Source organism: Caretta caretta, chromosome 8 (assembly GCF_965140235.1).
Source record: "Caretta caretta isolate rCarCar2 chromosome 8, rCarCar1.hap1, whole genome shotgun sequence".
NCBI lineage: Eukaryota > Metazoa > Chordata > Testudines > Cheloniidae > Caretta > Caretta caretta.
The window spans coordinates 38325012-38346619 of NC_134213.1; the positions used below are offsets into that span (position 1 = coordinate 38325012).

Genomic DNA, 21608 nt, shown 5'->3' on the forward strand with positions numbered 1-21608 from the left:
TATTGGCATCCCATTGCAGTTCTTGTAAAGGTTGTGAATGGCAATGGCAATGTCCCAGCAGTGACGGTAAATTCCCTTTCTAATCCTATCGGGGAAGACACTGCAGCTGGGACGATGGTCGGTCTGCTCAGTGTCATAGACCGGGGATCCGAAGACAACGGGAAGATCAGCGGCCACATTCTGCAGAACGTACCGTTTCTGAGTAACGGCTCGTTACTGAGTGTCTGAAGCGCTAGCCTGGTGCTTTTATGGGGAATATGGCCGAGGATCTAGAACTGGATAATATCAGAAACCTGCCAGCTCGCAGGCTGCGGACTGTGTCAGGAAAGAGAATCTGTGGAGCTGAAAATGCAGAATGGAGGCGCTGATCGTCACTGTGAAAATGGACAGAGCAGAGCTGCGTGGGCAGACAGTAAGTTGTGCACTGAAATTTAAGATTGTGGTTGAAAATCTTGCAATGTAGTATGTGGAACTAGAAATCCTGGATGATTTCCCCACGTGGCTGAATCTGTTTTAGTGGGCAGTGTACTTCCTATAGTAGGGCTCAAGATCCTCTTTGGTCACATATGAGATTTGGGCAAATGCACACTTTGCTTTGAAAGTAGAGAATCGTGGCGGACATAATAAAGTGCCAATTTAAATACTGGAAGAGTCATTGGACAGGGAAAAAGGATCAACTCAGAATCGAATAACAGCAGCTAAACACAATGGGGCTCCCCAAAGATCTGGCACCCTCCATATGAGTATCACTGTGCTGGAGTCTAACAATAACGCCCCTGCATTTGATGGAAACAGCTACACTATCTGCCTAGTGGAGAATGTGGACAAAGGCATCCTGGTTATTGACTGAATGGCACCGATTTAAATGAAGGAGGAAATGGAAGGAGAGAGGAAATTGTTGGCAGCAACACGACAATCAATGTTCCGAAAATGTTTTCTATCGATCCTGATAACGGGGAGTTAGGGGTGGAAGGTGAAGTGAATTGTGGAGAATATAATGTGGGAGTGCAGGCGCGGGAGGGAAGTCAGTTAGCGTTGCACAGTTCTTGTAAATGTTGTGAATGGCAATGGCAATGTCCCAGCAGTGAGGGTAAATTCCCTTTCTAATCCTATCGGGGAAGACACTGCAGCTGGGACGATGGTCGGTCTGCTCAGCGTCATAGACCAGGGATCCGAGGACAACGGGAAGATCAGCGGCCACATTCTGCAGAACGTACCGTTTCAGCTGCTGTCCCTGCGGAAAACACATTCTCCTTGGTGACCAGCGGCGTCTTGGGCAGAGGGGCGGCCACCGACAACATCACTATAGTTGCCTGTGATTGCGGCTCCCCTCCCCTATGCCCTCTATAGCAGGGGAACCCTCCCAGTGCGCATTTCTGATGTAAGTTACATCACAAGGGGTGGCAGTCACCCCTTCCCCAGGCCAGGAGCCTGAGCCTCAGACTCTTTGGTGTCCCGCCTTGATCCAGGGCCTGGGCTAATTGACTGTTTGTTTCCCTGCCAGCCTGAGCACAGGCCTGGGCCCCCAGCTGCAAGTGGAGACTGCTTCGTTCCCCACGGTGGCTGAAGTATCATTAACGTAGTGAGGCAGAGTGGCCTCCTGAGGAGCGAGAGTGGGAGTGTCCCCGATTGAGCCACTACAATACATATAGTAATTGTAAAGTTCTTCTTTTAGGCTTGTAGCTGTGATGGAATAAACTGCTGTCTTAAGTCAAGTCTCTGGCTGCTTCCAAATCATTGAAAGGTCCTCAGTCCATGGGTTAGAATGCGCCCGTTAGTATAGTCCAGAGGCTTGGGCAGGATAGAGGCTGGAGCAGGATAGAGGCAAAATGGAGGGGTTTCCAGGGCCATTTATATCCTCTGCCATGTGGAGGGAAACCCATTGCTTCAAACAAAAACCTCAGCCCAGCTAGTAGAGAATCACAGGTGACCAGATAGTGTTTGGAGTCACATGGGCAAGTCACATGTTCATGCCCAGTTTCGCTCAGTCATTGCAGGAGGCCACTACCTATTTTCCAGAGAGCACATTTGCGGGACAGTCCACTCAATGTAGAGGGGTGTCTACTATGGTCCGTTGTGAGTTAAGTGTCCTTTTGACGAGCCACTCAATTTGAATAGTCCCTCCAAGATGTGCTGGCTAACTGCTTCATGAGCAAGCATTACCGCAGGAGCAAACATTTGAAATCCAGGTCTAGAGCCAATGTTCATAATTTCCAATACAAAAGGAATACATGATTACAGATAGCGGAATCACAATCTGTGACTCATAACCTTTTCATAGACATCTTACATGCCACATTTTACACAAGATGTGTTGCAAATATATAACTGTGGTTGCAACAATGATCTACATGATCATATTTTAATCAGGTAAGGTCACACATGTGTTCTATATATAAATCTATAGTATTTACAGCTATATAATCTCTCTCCAGGTATCGCAGAGAGTCAGATCTACCACTCTAGGGGTATCTATCATTGCAGTGTGATTCCTTGAACATCAGTGCCCCTCAGTCCCTCCTATTCTCTCCCTGTAGCAAATAATTGTTTAGTTTTAAGTGGGCTGTAATACTTTGCTCTAATTTTGGCTGTTGTGTTTAGTGTGTGGGTGCTGGGTGGTGCTGGTGGCCTGTGATACACAGGAGGTCACACTAGAAGACCTGGTTGCCCCCTCTGGCGTTTGACTCTGTGATTCTTTGCTTTTTGAATACTGCTAGTAGATGGATGAAATTAAAATCAAATGCTAACTGATAATTTTTAAAAACTATTGCCTTTTTGATAGAATCAACACATTCGCTGTAATAATCCATTTAGACTCAAGCTGTCGCTGCTGTCCATCACTATCATACTAGCTTTCCCTACGCAGAACACTCTTCTAGTAAAGGCAAACACGGAAGGGATTTTTCCTGTGGGAACGGATGACAAAGGGAAAAACAAGGAAAAGACTCGATGTTAGCTTTTCGCAATTGAGTTATACAAAAGCATTCCACTGAAATCTGAAATAGTCTTGTTCTTCGGCAGAAGATACTGAACAAGGCTTTATTTGTGGAGAGGTTGACACTATGAAGGGGATAAATGAAAGCAGGTATCGGGTTCGGAAATAGCCCTTCTTTCCTTTCTTTCTAACCTGTTCTGCTTTTGTTCTGCAATCGCTGGATGGGATGCTGTTCGGTACTGTAGATGCTATTCGGTTCCCGCGAATTAGAGCCTGGTACCTTTAGTATAGGGGTTATTGCCGATGAGCTGGGGCTGGGTATCAAACATGTCTCCTCGCCGCGGCGGATCGTGTTTTGTGCAGGGAACTGAACGAAAGCTTGGAGAAGTGAATTTGCAGAATGGGGCCCTTATTGTCAGTGAGACGATGGACAGAGGAGAGCTATGTGGGCGAACAGGAAGCTGTCAGATGAAATTTGAGCTTGTCATTGAAAATCCTCTCTCCTACACTATTGTCGGCTGGCAGTCCTGGTTACAAATGACAGCTCGAGCAGATTTCTCCAGAGTGGAGAAGTATCGCTCCCAGGAGCTGAGGCAGCAATGCCTGGCACGGTGTTCCCACCAGTCGCCTCTCACGATCCGGATGTTGGGAATACTTCTTTGGCCCCTTACAAACTTAGGAGAAGCGAGCATTTGCTTTAAAAGTACATACGTGTCGTGAATGGAATAAAATCCCAATGTTAGTGTTACAAAAGTCACTGCAGGGAGAACAAGAGCCGATCCAAAATATCACTGTAAAAGCGAAAGACAACGGGATTTCCCAAAGATACGTCTGCATCGGTGTGCTGGATTCCAACGCTGCCGGTCCCGTGCTTGGTTAAAACAGCTACGCTGCCAGACGAGCGGAGGATGTGGTCAAAGACGTATTGATTATTCAGCTGAATGCTACTGATGTATTTGAATGGAAGAAAAGAGTACACTTTGGGCACTAACTCTGCACCTGAAGTGCAGAGACTATTTTCTACCGAGCGTGATACCGGGCAGATACTGGAAGGGGGTGGGGGGTGGATTTTGAGAGAAGGTGCAGAATATGATGTGGACGTGCAGGCGCGGGAGGAAAGTCAGTTACTATTGGCATCCCATTGCAGTTCTTGTAAAGGTTGTGAATGGCAATGGCAATGTCCCAGCAGTGACGGTAAATTCCCTTTCTAATCCTATCGGGGAAGACACTGCAGCTGGGACGATGGTCGGTCTGCTCAGTGTCATAGACCGGGGATCCGAAGACAACGGGAAGATCAGCGGCCACATTCTGCAGAACGTACCGTTTCTGAGTAACGGCTCGTTACTGAGTGTCTGAAGCGCTAGCCTGGTGCTTTTATGGGGAATATGGCCGAGGATCTAGAACTGGATAATATCAGAAACCTGCCAGCTCGCAGGCTGCGGACTGTGTCAGGAAAGAGAATCTGTGGAGCTGAAAATGCAGAATGGAGGCGCTGATCGTCACTGTGAAAATGGACAGAGCAGAGCTGCGTGGGCAGACAGTAAGTTGTGCACTGAAATTTAAGATTGTGGTTGAAAATCTTGCAATGTAGTATGTGGAACTAGAAATCCTGGATGATTTCCCCACGTGGCTGAATCTGTTTTAGTGGGCAGTGTACTTCCTATAGTAGGGCTCAAGATCCTCTTTGGTCACATATGAGATTTGGGCAAATGCACACTTTGCTTTGAAAGTAGAGAATCGTGGCGGACATAATAAAGTGCCAATTTAAATACTGGAAGAGTCATTGGACAGGGAAAAAGGATCAACTCAGAATCGAATAACAGCAGCTAAACACAATGGGGCTCCCCAAAGATCTGGCACCCTCCATATGAGTATCACTGTGCTGGAGTCTAACAATAACGCCCCTGCATTTGATGGAAACAGCTACACTATCTGCCTAGTGGAGAATGTGGACAAAGGCATCCTGGTTATTGACTGAATGGCACCGATTTAAATGAAGGAGGAAATGGAAGGAGAGAGGAAATTGTTGGCAGCAACACGACAATCAATGTTCCGAAAATGTTTTCTATCGATCCTGATAACGGGGAGTTAGGGGTGGAAGGTGAAGTGAATTGTGGAGAATATAATGTGGGAGTGCAGGCGCGGGAGGGAAGTCAGTTAGCGTTGCACAGTTCTTGTAAATGTTGTGAATGGCAATGGCAATGTCCCAGCAGTGAGGGTAAATTCCCTTTCTAATCCTATCGGGGAAGACACTGCAGCTGGGACGATGGTCGGTCTGCTCAGCGTCATAGACCAGGGATCCGAGGACAACGGGAAGATCAGCGGCCACATTCTGCAGAACGTACCGTTTCAGCTGCTGTCCCTGCGGAAAACACATTCTCCTTGGTGACCAGCGGCGTCTTGGGCAGAGGGGCGGCCACCGACAACATCACTATAGTTGCCTGTGATTGCGGCTCCCCTCCCCTATGCCCTCTATAGCAGGGGAACCCTCCCAGTGCGCATTTCTGATGTAAGTTACATCACAAGGGGTGGCAGTCACCCCTTCCCCAGGCCAGGAGCCTGAGCCTCAGACTCTTTGGTGTCCCGCCTTGATCCAGGGCCTGGGCTAATTGACTGTTTGTTTCCCTGCCAGCCTGAGCACAGGCCTGGGCCCCCAGCTGCAAGTGGAGACTGCTTCGTTCCCCACGGTGGCTGAAGTATCATTAACGTAGTGAGGCAGAGTGGCCTCCTGAGGAGCGAGAGTGGGAGTGTCCCCGATTGAGCCACTACAATACATATAGTAATTGTAAAGTTCTTCTTTTAGGCTTGTAGCTGTGATGGAATAAACTGCTGTCTTAAGTCAAGTCTCTGGCTGCTTCCAAATCATTGAAAGGTCCTCAGTCCATGGGTTAGAATGCGCCCGTTAGTATAGTCCAGAGGCTTGGGCAGGATAGAGGCTGGAGCAGGATAGAGGCAAAATGGAGGGGTTTCCAGGGCCATTTATATCCTCTGCCATGTGGAGGGAAACCCATTGCTTCAAACAAAAACCTCAGCCCAGCTAGTAGAGAATCACAGGTGACCAGATAGTGTTTGGAGTCACATGGGCAAGTCACATGTTCATGCCCAGTTTCGCTCAGTCATTGCAGGAGGCCACTACCTATTTTCCAGAGAGCACATTTGCGGGACAGTCCACTCAATGTAGAGGGGTGTCTACTATGGTCCGTTGTGAGTTAAGTGTCCTTTTGACGAGCCACTCAATTTGAATAGTCCCTCCAAGATGTGCTGGCTAACTGCTTCATGAGCAAGCATTACCGCAGGAGCAAACATTTGAAATCCAGGTCTAGAGCCAATGTTCATAATTTCCAATACAAAAGGAATACATGATTACAGATAGCGGAATCACAATCTGTGACTCATAACCTTTTCATAGACATCTTACATGCCACATTTTACACAAGATGTGTTGCAAATATATAACTGTGGTTGCAACAATGATCTACATGATCATATTTTAATCAGGTAAGGTCACACATGTGTTCTATATATATATCTATAGTATTTACAGCTATATAATCTCTCTCCAGGTATCGCAGAGAGTCAGATCTACCACTCTAGGGGTATCTATCATTGCAGTGTGATTCCTTGAACATCAGTGCCCCTCAGTCCCTCCTATTCTCTCCCTGTAGCAAATAATTGTTTAGTTTTAAGTGGGCTGTAATACTTTGCACTAATTTTGGCTGTTGTGTTTAGTGTGTGGGTGCTGGGTGGTGCTGGTGGCCTGTGATACACAGGAGGTCACACTAGAAGACCTGGTTGCCCCCTCTGGCGTTTGACTCTGTGATTCTTTGCTTTTTGAATACTGCTAGTAGATGGATGAAATTAAAATCAAATGCTAACTGATAATTTTTAAAAACTATTGCCTTTTTGATAGAATCAACACATTCGCTGTAATAATCCATTTAGACTCAAGCTGTCGCTGCTGTCCATCACTATCATACTAGCTTTCCCTACGCAGAACACTCTTCTAGTAAAGGCAAACACGGAAGGGATTTTTCCTGTGGGAACGGATGACAAAGGGAAAAACAAGGAAAAGACTCGATGTTAGCTTTTCGCAATTGAGTTATACAAAAGCATTCCACTGAAATCTGAAATAGTCTTGTTCTTCGGCAGAAGATACTGAACAAGGCTTTATTTGTGGAGAGGTTGACACTATGAAGGGGATAAATGAAAGCAGGTATCGGGTTCGGAAATAGCCCTTCTTTCCTTTCTTTCTAACCTGTTCTGCTTTTGTTCTGCAATCGCTGGATGGGATGCTGTTCGGTACTGTAGATGCTATTCGGTTCCCGCGAATTAGAGCCTGGTACCTTTAGTATAGGGGTTATTGCCGATGAGCTGGGGCTGGGTATCAAACATGTCTCCTCGCCGCGGCGGATCGTGTTTTGTGCAGGGAACTGAACGAAAGCTTGGAGAAGTGAATTTGCAGAATGGGGCCCTTATTGTCAGTGAGACGATGGACAGAGGAGAGCTATGTGGGCGAACAGGAAGCTGTCAGATGAAATTTGAGCTTGTCATTGAAAATCCTCTCTCCTACACTATTGTCGGCTGGCAGTCCTGGTTACAAATGACAGCTCGAGCAGATTTCTCCAGAGTGGAGAAGTATCGCTCCCAGGAGCTGAGGCAGCAATGCCTGGCACGGTGTTCCCACCAGTCGCCTCTCACGATCCGGATGTTGGGAATACTTCTTTGGCCCCTTACAAACTTAGGAGAAGCGAGCATTTGCTTTAAAAGTACATACGTGTCGTGAATGGAATAAAATCCCAATGTTAGTGTTACAAAAGTCACTGCAGGGAGAACAAGAGCCGATCCAAAATATCACTGTAAAAGCGAAAGACAACGGGATTTCCCAAAGATACGTCTGCATCGGTGTGCTGGATTCCAACGCTGCCGGTCCCGTGCTTGGTTAAAACAGCTACGCTGCCAGACGAGCGGAGGATGTGGTCAAAGACGTATTGATTATTCAGCTGAATGCTACTGATGTATTTGAATGGAAGAAAAGAGTACACTTTGGGCACTAACTCTGCACCTGAAGTGCAGAGACTATTTTCTACCGAGCGTGATACCGGGCAGATACTGGAAGGGGGTGGGGGGTGGATTTTGAGAGAAGGTGCAGAATATGATGTGGACGTGCAGGCGCGGGAGGAAAGTCAGTTACTATTGGCATCCCATTGCAGTTCTTGTAAAGGTTGTGAATGGCAATGGCAATGTCCCAGCAGTGACGGTAAATTCCCTTTCTAATCCTATCGGGGAAGACACTGCAGCTGGGACGATGGTCGGTCTGCTCAGTGTCATAGACCGGGGATCCGAAGACAACGGGAAGATCAGCGGCCACATTCTGCAGAACGTACCGTTTCTGAGTAACGGCTCGTTACTGAGTGTCTGAAGCGCTAGCCTGGTGCTTTTATGGGGAATATGGCCGAGGATCTAGAACTGGATAATATCAGAAACCTGCCAGCTCGCAGGCTGCGGACTGTGTCAGGAAAGAGAATCTGTGGAGCTGAAAATGCAGAATGGAGGCGCTGATCGTCACTGTGAAAATGGACAGAGCAGAGCTGCGTGGGCAGACAGTAAGTTGTGCACTGAAATTTAAGATTGTGGTTGAAAATCTTGCAATGTAGTATGTGGAACTAGAAATCCTGGATGATTTCCCCACGTGGCTGAATCTGTTTTAGTGGGCAGTGTACTTCCTATAGTAGGGCTCAAGATCCTCTTTGGTCACATATGAGATTTGGGCAAATGCACACTTTGCTTTGAAAGTAGAGAATCGTGGCGGACATAATAAAGTGCCAATTTAAATACTGGAAGAGTCATTGGACAGGGAAAAAGGATCGACTCAGAATCGAATAACAGCAGCTAAACACAATGGGGCTCCCCAAAGATCTGGCACCCTCCATATGAGTATCACTGTGCTGGAGTCTAACAATAACGCCCCTGCATTTGATGGAAACAGCTACACTATCTGCCTAGTGGAGAATGTGAACAAAGGCATCCTGGTTATTGACTGAATGGCACCGATTTAAATGAAGGAGGAAATGGAAGGAGAGAGGAAATTGTTGGCAGCAACACGACAATCAATGTTCCGAAAATGTTTTCTATCGATCCTGATAACGGGGAGTTAGGGGTGGAAGGTGAAGTGAATTGTGGAGAATATAATGTGGGAGTGCAGGCGCCGGAGGGAAGTCAGTTAGCGTTGCACAGTTCTTGTAAATGTTGTGAATGGCAATGGCAATGTCCCAGCAGTGAGGGTAAATTCCCTTTCTAATCCTATCGGGGAAGACACTGCAGCTGGGACGATGGTCGGTCTGCTCAGCGTCATAGACCAGGGCTCCGACGACAACGGGAAGATCAGCGGCCACATTCTGCAGAACGTACCGTTTCAGCTGCTGTCCCTGCGGAAAACACATTCTCCTTGGTGACCAGCGGCGTCTTGGGCAGAGGGGCGGCCACCGACAACATCACTATAGTTGCCTGTGATTGCGGCTCCCCTCCCCTATGCCCTCTATAACAGGGGAACCCTCCCAGTGTGAATTTCTAATGAAGTTATATTGCCTCCTGCTTCGAAGTGTCCTCATACACCAGTGGTTGTCAACCAGGGTTACCTGTAGCCTTGGGGATACGCAGAGATCTTCTAGGGGGCACATCAACTCATCGAGATATTTGCCTAGTTTTACAACAGGTACATAATAAGCACTAGTGAAGTCAGTACAAGCTAAAATTTCATACAGTTAGAATGAGGACATAAGTCTTTTTTCAGTAAGAGTGTGCTATGACCCTTTTGTATTTTTATGTCTAATTTCCTAAGCAAATGCTTTTTAAGTGAGGTGAAACATGGGGGTATTCAAGACAAATTAAACTTCTGAAAGGGATTCAGTAGTCTGGACAGGTTGGGAACCGGCCTCTTGCACTGTCTGTGTACAGGGAATAACTCTCTGGGCCTCTGCATTTTCTGGTTGGCCATGGTGGACCCTGAGATAAAGAACCCAGAGAAAGTTGCTTTATGCCATAAATGACTTCTTCTTGGAGCAGCTAATCCTGGAACCCACAAGGGGAGAGGTAGTTCTTGTTTACTCCTAAATGGAGTATAGGATCTGCTCTAAGAGGTGAATGCAGCTGAACTGCATTGTAACAGGGACCATAATATAATTATATTTAACATCCTTGTGTGTTGGAAGGGTGAAAACAGCGAAGATGCCCACCACAGAAGCCCATCACAGTAGCATTTAACTTCAGAAAGGGGAACGACACAAAAATGAGGATGCTAGTTAAATGGAAATGAAAAGGAACCATCATAAAAGTTAAATATCTTCAAGCTTAATGGGAACAAATACACCATAATAAAGGATCATTAAATATTGCCCCCAAATTAAAAACCATAATAAGAAGACCAAAAAAGCAGGGCCAATTGTTGGGTAGGGGAGTGGCAAGAGGGCCATTTGCACTGGACCTCAAGCTCAAAGCAGGCCTCAAATTTAGACACTTGTTGTTTGTTTATTTATTTGCATTTGATAAGTTTCACAGCTTGTTTTTATGTGTATCCCTATCGGACCAAACTGTGACACATTCTCTCAGCTTAGAGCTGCAAATTTAAGCAAATAAGAGATGCGCTTTTGTTAAAGACATAATTTTTGGTTAGGTGAGATAGATTTTGTCATATTAAAGAGTTAAAAATGTTCATAAATATTAATTAAAATATATTGGTTCTGATGGCACAAGATTAGACCATGATAAATGTGTCTTCTCAGATCAGCTGATCATATAGACAAACCACTTCTAGTGGCTGTTGCTGGATCAAGTTTGTGTTGAAAGGTAGAGAATTGTTACATTTTAGTTTCTTTATAGTTTTACATCTAGCTAAAACAGGTGATTGGTTAGTTGAGCCCCAGCTTGGTAGCTTGGCCATCATCATAGGCTTTCATAGTCTATAGGCCCAGATTCAGGGTGAAAATTTGTGGGGACAATCTTGTACAGTGAGTTTTGTGAGGACACACGTTTGAAATTTTTGGACATTATCCCTCTGTCAGTATCCGTGTCTGTGCTTACCATTGGGATATATATAAAATCCCTTTGTCTTCAGCTCAGCCTGTTATATTGTACTTTGCGTGCTTGAGTTTTGTTTCAGTGATAAGGATAATATCCTGTCTGTCTCATTTTGTGTTCTTAATTAGTATTCCTTCATTTTAAGCAATTGTGTACCATTCAGCATTTGTGTACATGTTTACAGAAGAATATTTCAAGTGTGGATAGGCTACATATTTACTTTAGAACATTTCAGGTGTAAATAAGTTAAGGAAAGGTTTATTGTTTGATAATTTCATGAGAAAAGCTGGAAAAGAAATTGCTGCTCGAGTACTAGCAATTCTAGAAGTTTTTAAGTTAGATTTTCAAGTCTGCATTGGTCAAGTCGATGACAATGGATCTAATATGGCTGGGAAGTACAAAGGTACAAGCAGTTCTGCTTGAGCATAATTCAGACTGTATTTTCTCCAGCTGTGGAAACCACACACTAATCCTTGTAGGTGTTGACTGTGCTGAATCATGCAAGGAGGCAATTACTTACTTTGGAACTGTTCAGCAAATGTACAATCTCTTCAGGAGCAGTCCACAAAGATGGGAAATTCTGAAGCAATATCTTCCTGTTTCACTGCATAGGATGTCCAAAACTAGATGGTCTGCACGGATTGATGGTGTTCAACCAGTTACGCAGCATTTGAATTCAGTGAGAAAGGCTTTACATGAGCTTGAATCTCTCAATCTCACTGCACAGGCTCAAACTGAACTTCAGTCTATTCAGAAGCACATGTCCAAATTTGAATGCACTCTGATGTCATCTTTGTGGATGAAGCTACTTACAATGATACACCAAACTACTCTGGTAATTGAAGCACGCAATGCTACACTTGATGTTGAGAGGGATAACATTGAAAGTCTTATCAATGACATTCAACTGATTTGTGAACAAGGGGATGTGATCCTGACTGAGTCCAAATTAGTAGCACAGAATATTGGCATTTCTTCTGAGTTCTCCACCAATCGCAACTTACCTACTGAATCAGCATTGTAGGGTCAATCTCTTCCTTGTCATCATTGGCTCTATTCAATCAGGTCTTACACGTCGATTTGAGTCACTGCAACTAATTTGTACCCTTTTTGGGTTTCTTTGGAAGTTCAACATACTGAATAATGAAGATCTACTTTGTGCAGGTGAACATTTTCAGCAACAGTACAACAAAGAAATCTCAAAAGATCTCAGTGACGAGATCATCTTCCTCAAACAAATATATTCCACAAACTTCAAATTGTATTGCAAGCTGAAGGAATTGCTTCAAGAAATACTTGGAGTTGGACTCTCTGAGGTGTTTCCTAATCTCACAGTTGCATTGTGTATTTTTGTCAATTTGCCTCCATCAGTGGTTTCAGATGAACACACCTTCAATGTGTTGAAGCACGTAAAGAACTATCACTATTTAACTATTGGACAAGATAATTTGAATGGGCTCACCCCATGCTTAATATCAACTGTGACACAAAAGCTAGAATTTTTTCCTCAATAATTAGTGCATTTGCATAGAAAAAGGCTAGAAAAGCATTTGTTAAATAGAAAAAATACAAATTATGTCTCACTCTTTTTTTTTGGTGCCTTATTTTTTTTCATGTTTTGTCATTTTTTATTTTTATTATGGATAGGGGCCCCAAAAGCTGGAAGTGGCCCGGGCCTCTCTGGACTTCTGAGAGGGCCTGCAAAAAAGTGCCAGCATGGATAAGCAGCAAAGTAAAAAGTGGTTAGAGGCAAAAGGCATCCTGCAAAAATTGGAAGTTAAATCCTATTGAGGAAATACAAAGGAGCAAAAACTCTGGCAAGTCAAGTGTAAAAGTGTAATTAGGCAGGCCAGCCTAGCAAAACTAACAGCATTAACATTAGCAAAACTAGCAGCATTAGCATTAACATTAGCATTAGCATTAACATTAACATTAACGTTAATTAATGTTAATTAATTAAGCATTAGCATTAACATTAACATTAGCATTAGCATTAGCATTAACATTAGCAAAACTAACAGCAAACTTCTTTAAAACTAAACCAGAAGCAGGAAGTACATCAGTGGGGCCACTAGGCAATGGAGGTGCTAAAGGAGAACTCAAGGAAGACAAGGCCGTTGTGGAGAAGCTAAATTAATTCCTTGACTCAGTCTTCACTGCAGTGGATGTGAGGGACATTTGCGCACCTGAACCATTCTTTTTACATAACAAATCTAAGGAACTTTCCCAGACTGAGATGTCAATAGAGGAGTTTTTGGATTAAATTGATAAATTAAACAGTAATAAGTTACCAGAATCAGAAGTTATTCATCCAAAAGTTCTGAGGGAACTCAAATATGAACTTGCAGAACTACTAATTGTGGAATGTAACCTATAACTTAAGTCAGTATCTGTTCCAGATGACTGGAGGACACCAACTGTTAAAAAGTCTCCAGAGGTAATCCTGGCAATTACAGACATGTCAGACTAACGTCAGTACCATGAAAATTGGTTGAAACTATAGTAAAGAACAGAATTAACAGGCACATAGATGAACCCGGTTTGTTGGGGGAAGAATCAACATGGCTCTTGTGAAAGGAAAATCTTACCTTATCAATCTATTAAAATGCTTCTTTTGGTGCGGGGAGGAATCAACAAACATGTGGGCACGGGTGATCCAGTGGAAATAGTATATTTGGACTGTCAGAAAGCCTTTTACAAGATCCCTCCCCAAAGGCTCTTAAGCAAAGTAAGCAGACTGTGGAATAAGAGGCAAGGACCTCTCGTGGATCAATAACAGGTTAAAAGACAGGAAACAAGGGGTCAGAATAAATGGTCAGTTCTCAGAATGGAGAGAGGTAAATAGTGGTGTCCCCCAGGGGTCTGCACTCGGACCTGATGTTCAACTATTCACAAATAATCTGGAAAAGGAAATGAACAGTGAGGTGGCAAAATTTGCAGGTGATATAAAATTACTCAAGATATTTAACTGCAAAGTAGAATGCAAATAATTAGAAAAGGACCTCAGGAAAATGGGTGATGGAATTTCATCTGCCATTTTCTTGCCCAATATCGATAAGTGCAATTAATGCATATTGGAAAACATAATTCCAACTATACATACAAGATGATGTGATCTAAAGTAGCTGTTACAACTCCAAGATCTCTTTCTTTAGTCATTGTGGCTAGTTCTCTGAAAATATCCACTCAATGTGCAGTGGCAGTCTAAAAAGTTAACAGAATCCTAGGAACCATTAGGAAAGGGATAGATAATAAGACCGAAACTATCATAGTGGCACTGTATACATCTATGGTACACCCACACCGTGAATGTTGCATGCAGTTCTGGTCACCCCATCTCAAGAAAGATTTAGTAGAATTGGAAAAGATACAGCAAAGGGCAACAAAAATGATTAAGTATATGGAACAGCTTCCATATGAGGAGAGATTAAAAAGACTGTGACTGGTCAGCTTGGAAAAGAGGAGACTGAGAGTGGGAATATAACAGAGGGCTATGAAATTGTGGATGACATGGAGAGAGTGAATATAAGTGTTATTTACTCCTTCACAGAACACAAGAACCAGAGGTCACCTAATGAAATTACGAGGCAGCAGATTTAAAACAAACAAAAGTAAGTTCTTCTAAACAGGAGGCACAGTGAACCTGTGGAATTCGTTGCCAGGGGATGTTTTGAAGGCCAAAACTATAACAGGGTTCCTAAAAGAATTAGATAAGTTTATGGAGGACAGGTCCACCAATGACTATTAGCCAAGATGTTGTAAGGATCTATCCCCACGCTCTGGGTGTCCCAAGCTTCTGACTGCCGGAAGTAGGTGGGTCAATATTACATCTTAAATTTATTATTTGTTACCATAGCTTAATGTAGCATGATATGGCAGTGTGTAGAACGATGTGTGTGTATCCGTGTAAGTTTTTATGAATGTTGTTTTACATGACTTTCACAGCTACTGGTCTTTATTGTATGTATATTATCACTTATAAGAAAATGAGGCTAGCTACAGTCAAGTGCTATGTACTGAACTGGCAGGACAACCGTCAGCATTAGATACGTACTTTGAATTAGTTAAACTCCTCAGCTGTCTCGTCCGGTGTGGGAACAGGAACAAGTCTGATATAATATAGCCAGACAGTGAAACAGTCAAGACATTCTATCACAGATCGGACCCAGAGTCTAGGTATATGCAGTTGTTATAATTACGAGATGGTGACAATAGAATGGAGATGAAACTATAAGTGAGCCTCAAACGTATGGCCTGATTGAAAGCAGCCAAAGGTGAACTTTAAAGAGTAAAATTTAGGTTGGGATTTTCATAAGAGAGTTAGCTCCCTAAGTCCCATTGCAAGGCAATGAAAGATAGGCACCATCTTCAAGAGGCTCATTTGTCACATCAGCTTTTGCTCTCCCTGCCCAGTGAAGTGGTAGGTGTTTTGGTTACAAACAGCAGTTTAACGATTTGATTAATGTTCAAAGGCTTACATTGATATTGTGTCGGGTCACTTCTACTACTAAGTCTAACTTGCCTTCCCGAGTAGAAGTTTTGTTGTTGTTAGTGACTAAGACAATGCATTTCACTTTAATCTTCAGAGCCTGTAATGTATCTTTCAATTATTCACCTTTTAATTCCAACCACAAAAAAAGGCATAAAAGGAAATAAATGGAAGAATGCAATACCACTGGCAATTGTGAAGGAATTTTCTGTATAAGGAAAATATGTAATGCGCACAATCAGCCACATGATGTCGCTCTCCACCTAAAAAGAAATGGTAAGGCAAAAAATCAAAACCTCTCCTCTTTTGCCTGTATACGCAGACAATCAGGGGTTCAGGAGGACGTCAAATACCGTGGCATTGGAATTAAACTACCAATTTCCAGAGGCTTACACATTTTTGTATGATTTGGCTGTATATTCGAAGAAATCGGCGTCCGCGATGGCTCTTCTCCGGCGAGACTCCCTGGGAACCGGGCAGCTGCTGCGGCTGGTTCTGCTACACACGGCCTGGGAGGTGGGCAGCGGCCAGGTCCGTTATTCCCTGCCGGAGGAATCCAAACACGGCACCTTTGTGGGCCGCCTGGCCCAGGACCTGGGGCTGGAGGTGTCGGAGCTGGTGCCTCGGATGTTCCGGATGGTCTCCAAAGGCAGGGGAGACTATTTTGAGGTAAATTTGCAGAGCGGCGTTTTGTTTGTTAATTCGCCAGTAGACAGGGAAGAGGTGTGCGGCCAAAGACCCCTGTGCGCCATTGACCTGGAGGTGATAGTGGACAAACCCCTGAGGATATTTCACGTGGAAGTGGAGATACAGGATATAAATGACAATGCTCCTGTGTTCCCCGTAACTGAATTAAATCTCTTTATATCAGAATCAACACTGTTGGGCTCGCGTTTCCCCCAAGAGGGCGCGTTTGACACAGATATTGGTACAAACTCTCTGCTCACCTATAAACTGAGCTCTAATGAATATTTTACTTTAGATGTACAAGTGAGAAATGACCATAATAACTTAGCAGAGCTTGTGTTAAAGAAAGCTCTGGACAGAGAGGAAACCCCTGAGCATCGTTTATTGTTCACCGCCACTGACAGGGGCAAACCGGAGCTGACGGGCACGGTTCAGCTGGTGATCACTGTGCTGGATGCCAATGATAACGCGCCTGTATTTAATCAGTCTGTTTATGAGGTAACTGTGTTGGAAAATACAGCTAATGGGACATTAGTAATCAAACTTAACGCCACCGATTTGGATGAAGGAACTAACAAGAACATTTCATATGCGTTTGGTAATTTTGTGCCTCCCATTGTAAGAGCGGCGTTTAACCTAAATTCCGATACCGGTGAAATCAGGGTGAAAGGAGACCTCGATTACGAGCACGTTCAGTTATATGAAATTCGAGTTGAAGCTCAAGATAAAGGTCACCAGTCAATGACGGGACAGTGCAGTGTTTTACTTCATGTTTTAGACGTGAACGATAACGCCCCTGAGCTGGCCGTGACTTCCCTTTCCCTGCCGGTGCCGGAGGACGCTCCCCCCGGGACAGTGGTGGCTCTTATTAGCGTCTCCGACCGGGACTCGGGAGACAACGGCAAAGTCACCTGCTCCATCCCCCCGGACCTGCCCTTTCAGCTCGTCTCCACCTTTAAGAATTATCACTCGCTGGTGCTGGCGGAGGCCGTGGATCGGGAGCGAGTGTCTGAATATAAGATCCTGGTGACAGCCAGAGACGAAGGGGCCCCGTCTCTCTCGGCCAGCAGCAGCATTTTGGTGCCGATCGCGGATGTGAACGATAACGCCCCTGCTTTCCCTCAGCCCGTGTACACGGTGTTTGTGAAGGAAAACAACCGTCCCGGGGCCCATCTCTTGAGCGTGTCGGCGTCGGACCCGGACGTGCGGGAAAACGCCTTTGTGAGCTACTCGGTGGTGGAGCGCAGTGTGGGAGAGCAGCAGCCCGTGTCCAGCTACATCTCGGTGCACTCGGAGAGCGGGCACATCTATGGGCTGCAGCCCTTTGACTACGAGGAGCTGCAAGTGCTGCAGTTCCAGGTGAGCGCGAGGGACGCCGGGTTCCCCTCCTTGTGCGGGAACGTGACCGTGCAGCTCTTCGTCCTGGATGAAAATGACAACGCGCCGGCAGTGTCCCCGCCTGGCTCCGGCCGCGGCTCGCCAGGGCCCGAGCTGGTTCCGCTGTCGGCCGGCGCAGGGCACGTGGTGGGCAAGGTCCGAGCGGTGGATGTGGATTCCGGCTACAACGCGTGGCTTCGCTACGAAGTGCAGGAGGCCGGGGCTGCGGGGCCTTTCCGGGTGGGTGTGTACAGCGGGGAGATCAGCACCACGCGGGCCTTGGAGGAGGCGGACGGCCCCAGCCAGAGACTCGTGATCCTGGTGAAGGACCATGGGGAGCCGGCGCTGTCAGCGACAGCCACGGTCAGCCTGTCCCTGGTGGAGAGTCCGCAGGCTGTGAAATGGGACTCGAGGCAAAGGGTCGGGAGCGAAAGGCCCTTGGTTGACCTGAACGTGTCTTTAACGATCGCCATTTGCTCGTTGTCCGGGCTGTTTGTGTTGGTGATTGTCGTGTACGTTGGCCTGAGATGCCACCCGGGTCCGGAAGTGATGTGCGGTCCTGGGAAAGCCACCGTGGTGTGCTCGAGCGAAGTGGGGAGTTGGTCGTATTCGCAGCGCCAGAGCCGGAAGCTGTGTGTCTGGGAAGGCACCGCCAAGAATGACTTGATGGTTTTCCGCCCCAACTTTCCTCACTCCTCGGAAAATGGAGAGGCAGGGAAGGGGCAGATTCTCACACCAAATGTGTCTGGCCAGGTGAGTTTCATGAATTTGTTCTATATTTGTTTGTGAATTTTTAAAAAATGTTAATTCCTTAATGTATTTGAAGAAATTAAACTAAGACGTGTTGCTTTATAAGCCACCTTTTCGCTCCATTAGATTTAGGAAGACAGTTTCAACATTATTAATTAAAGTGATAATTATTTTTGAGTATGAAATAATAGTAAAAACATATATAGCGGATGAGAGCAGTTGTTCTCTCCTCCGAAGGTGACCAGTTAAAGATACTTCTGAAGAAGGTTCAGGGATCTCCCTAATGGGCAATTATGGGAAAACCTGGCCTATAGGTGAACCCCTGGCACATAGATGTTGGTTTATGTTATGAAACATTAGGTTTTTATAGCTTTTAGTGGTATTTTATTCTTTCTAAACTAATTGTAATTTTAAATTATCTAAACACACCTTTCATCTTTGATTGTTTCTCAATAAACTGTTGGTCTCTTCAGTGTCTAGAGGCAGAGAGTTCCACAAGTCGACAATGTACGGCGTAAAATGTGTTTTATTTTATCAATTTTAAATTGGTTCCTCCTCAGTTTCATTTCTCTTGTTCTTGTTTTATGATAAGCGATAAACCAGAATTTTTCACTGATATTTGTCTGTATAATTCATTATATTGTATGGCTCTTTCAAGTACCCTATCACTCATCTCCTCTCTCAACAGTTTTAATCCTTTCAGTATCACCTATTTTTCATTCCAGCTCGCTCGATTACTTTATTTAATTGAATAGTTTCAGTGGAAATTTTAATGGATGAAAGGTAAATAGCTAAAATATTTTGGTGAGAACAATGCCCTAAGTTATTTTTCTGATGAATTATTATGTATAATATATGAATTATTATGTATACGTTAGCTTTAAACATGAGTAGATGTTGTAACAGTTATTGTTAGTCACAATTGATAGGAAATTTAAATGTTGACACAGTTGCTGAAAAATCATATGGAGCTATAGAGATTTGTGGTTGACAATTGCATCTTCGAAGACGCAGTAATAGTAATAATAATAATAATAAGAAGAAAAACACTATTGTTCTAAAGTTGTCATCTGTTGCACAATATAAGCAGAGCAATAATTTTCTGCTTCTGCATTAACTTCAGACTATGCAACATGTTTACAGTGCTAGACAATTTCAGCAGAGAAATGCAAAAGGAAGAAACAACTTGAAATTACACTTTCTTTTCTTGTTTGGAGCTGGTAATAGGAGATGCAAAGAGAGTGAATGTAAGCCAAGCATTGGCTGACTTTCACACAAATATTGACTTTTAAAATATGTTGCTATAAAAGTAAGTAATTATTTTTGTGGTGTAATTTATTTCAGAAAGAAGATTAAATATTGTGACTTATTTGAAGGAATTCAAATGCTTTCAGATATTAGGATTATGCTCCCAAAATCACGCCACTTGTTTCCCTTCGTAATTGGTATATACTGGTCATAATAATAGTCCTGATTGTCTTCTCATTTATTCCTGAGATCAATGGAGTTATGAAGTGAAAAAACATGGAATGTGAGAGAAAAATTTGTCTGAATATTAATTTGCTGAGAGGTTGCAAGTGTCTGTAATATGAAGATCATGAAGATGTAATTATATTTATAAGTATAGAATGTCATTTTAAAACTATGGAATTTTGGTGCTGAAAAGAGACAATAGAAAGTTTTAGAAACGAAAACTGTGATTTTTTACATTAAAGGCAAATTGTACCTTTCTCTTATTCCTTCCATTCAGGGTAGGTACTAGAAACTGACTCCAGACGACAGAACATTCAGATTTAAGTATATATACGTAACCCTTCTGCCTGAAAGAGTTGGCAGCAACAAGGGCCAGGTTCAATATCTAGGGGATCCATTCCAATAACACAATGCAAACCAGCTCGAGCCCCCACCCAGTGACCTGGGACAAATATATACCACCCCTGCTGCTATATATACTTCCCCTCTCGCAAGCACCTAGTCTGAGTGTAGCAGAAAGCCTTTTAATAACAGAGAGAAACAATGTGGCATTATGTTGGGGAAACACCACCAACAGGATTCATAACACAACCCATGAGCAAAAAACCCACCCCAAGCAAATTGGGGCATGCCCTTTCCCTTTGGTTCTTGAGTCCAGCAACCCCAAATCATCCAAAGTCCCAAAAGTCCAATGACCCAAAAGTCTCTGTCCCTGGTCAGGGCAGCCCCTGAGTTCGAAAGTTTATCTGCAGAGCTTTACCTCCCAATCTGGGTGGAGATGGGGGTGGGGGTAACAGGCACCTTACATCATCTGAAGCTGACCACCCCACAGCTCCATAGGCCTTCACTCCATTCCACCAGCCACCCCACTAACTGCTTTGCCCAGTGCCGTAGCCCACAAGCAGCTCCCGCCGTCCCAAGAACTGCTCTGCGTCCCACCAGCAGCTACCACTGTCCTATTAACTGCTCCACCAGCCTGTCCACAAGGTACTCCAGCCATCCTGCAAACTTCTCCACAATATATCTTCAGGCTCCCCCACTACTTAACACAACACTCAGTGATTTCTGCTCTTAGTCAGTTCAGCTCTTTGGTGAATTCAGCTTGTAGCAGGGGAGCCTCAGTGCTGGTGCACCATTAGACCTAAGTGAGCTCAGCAGTCTGTAACTAGACTCCTAATGAAATCAAAATTAGCTCTGATATTCCACAGTGGAGAGAGGAAGAAGTGCAATTAGCATGTAAGGCCCTCACCAAGGGGCCCATGCCACCAAGTATAAATACTTTTCCCCAACCTCTCTCAATTCATAGAGTTTTGGAACCCATGACCCTTGCCTAGCAAGTGCTACTTAGTTGATGGTGAGTCCGTCCATCATAACAAAAGGCCAAGTACAGTTCCAAGCACAGTTCCCATAATCAGGGTAATAACAATTTATTCTTCCTGCCCCAATAACAGAGACACTGGGGATCCCACAGCAGCCAAAGTGACCATTTGGGCAGCTATGGCCTCATTCTAGGCGTGGTGGGTGTGCCTATGCAAATGATATCAGCCCTTGAAGTTCTTTTCCACAACTTGCCACACCTCACCGCCAGATGTCAGGATGGAGCTCATCCTGACACTGCTTACATATAGATGAACATATTTATATTAAAAGTTCAAACTGAGGAGTTCAGGCCAGGAGGGAACACTGCTACATTTTGGGTGAGGCATGCTTTTTAAAAAATGCTCCTAAATGAAAAGGGATTTTTTTCTTTTAAATCAATAGAAAACAAACACTTTTGGAAGGGTCTTTCTTCAGTCACTGTGTACTGACTGTAACTCTGGTTTG

At 44.3% G+C, this 21608-nt stretch overlaps 1 protein-coding gene across 1 annotated transcript; it reads left to right on the forward strand.

Moving 5' to 3' along the window:
- Window positions 1–13029: 13029 nt before the first annotated feature.
- LOC142072978 (protocadherin alpha-8-like) lies at window positions 13030–19335 on the forward strand. The gene has a single exon (XM_075131410.1). It carries the CDS (start codon window positions 15771–15773, stop codon window positions 18348–18350), a length of 2580 nt encoding a protein of 859 aa, XP_074987511.1. The 5' UTR covers window positions 13030–15770; the 3' UTR covers window positions 18351–19335.
- The last annotated feature ends 2273 nt before the right edge of the window (window positions 19336–21608 follow it).

Coding starts and splice junctions, on each gene's coding strand:
- LOC142072978 (XM_075131410.1), top strand. CDS start 15,771: ATGGTAAGGCAAAAAATCAAAACCTCTCCTCTTTTGCCTGTATACGCA.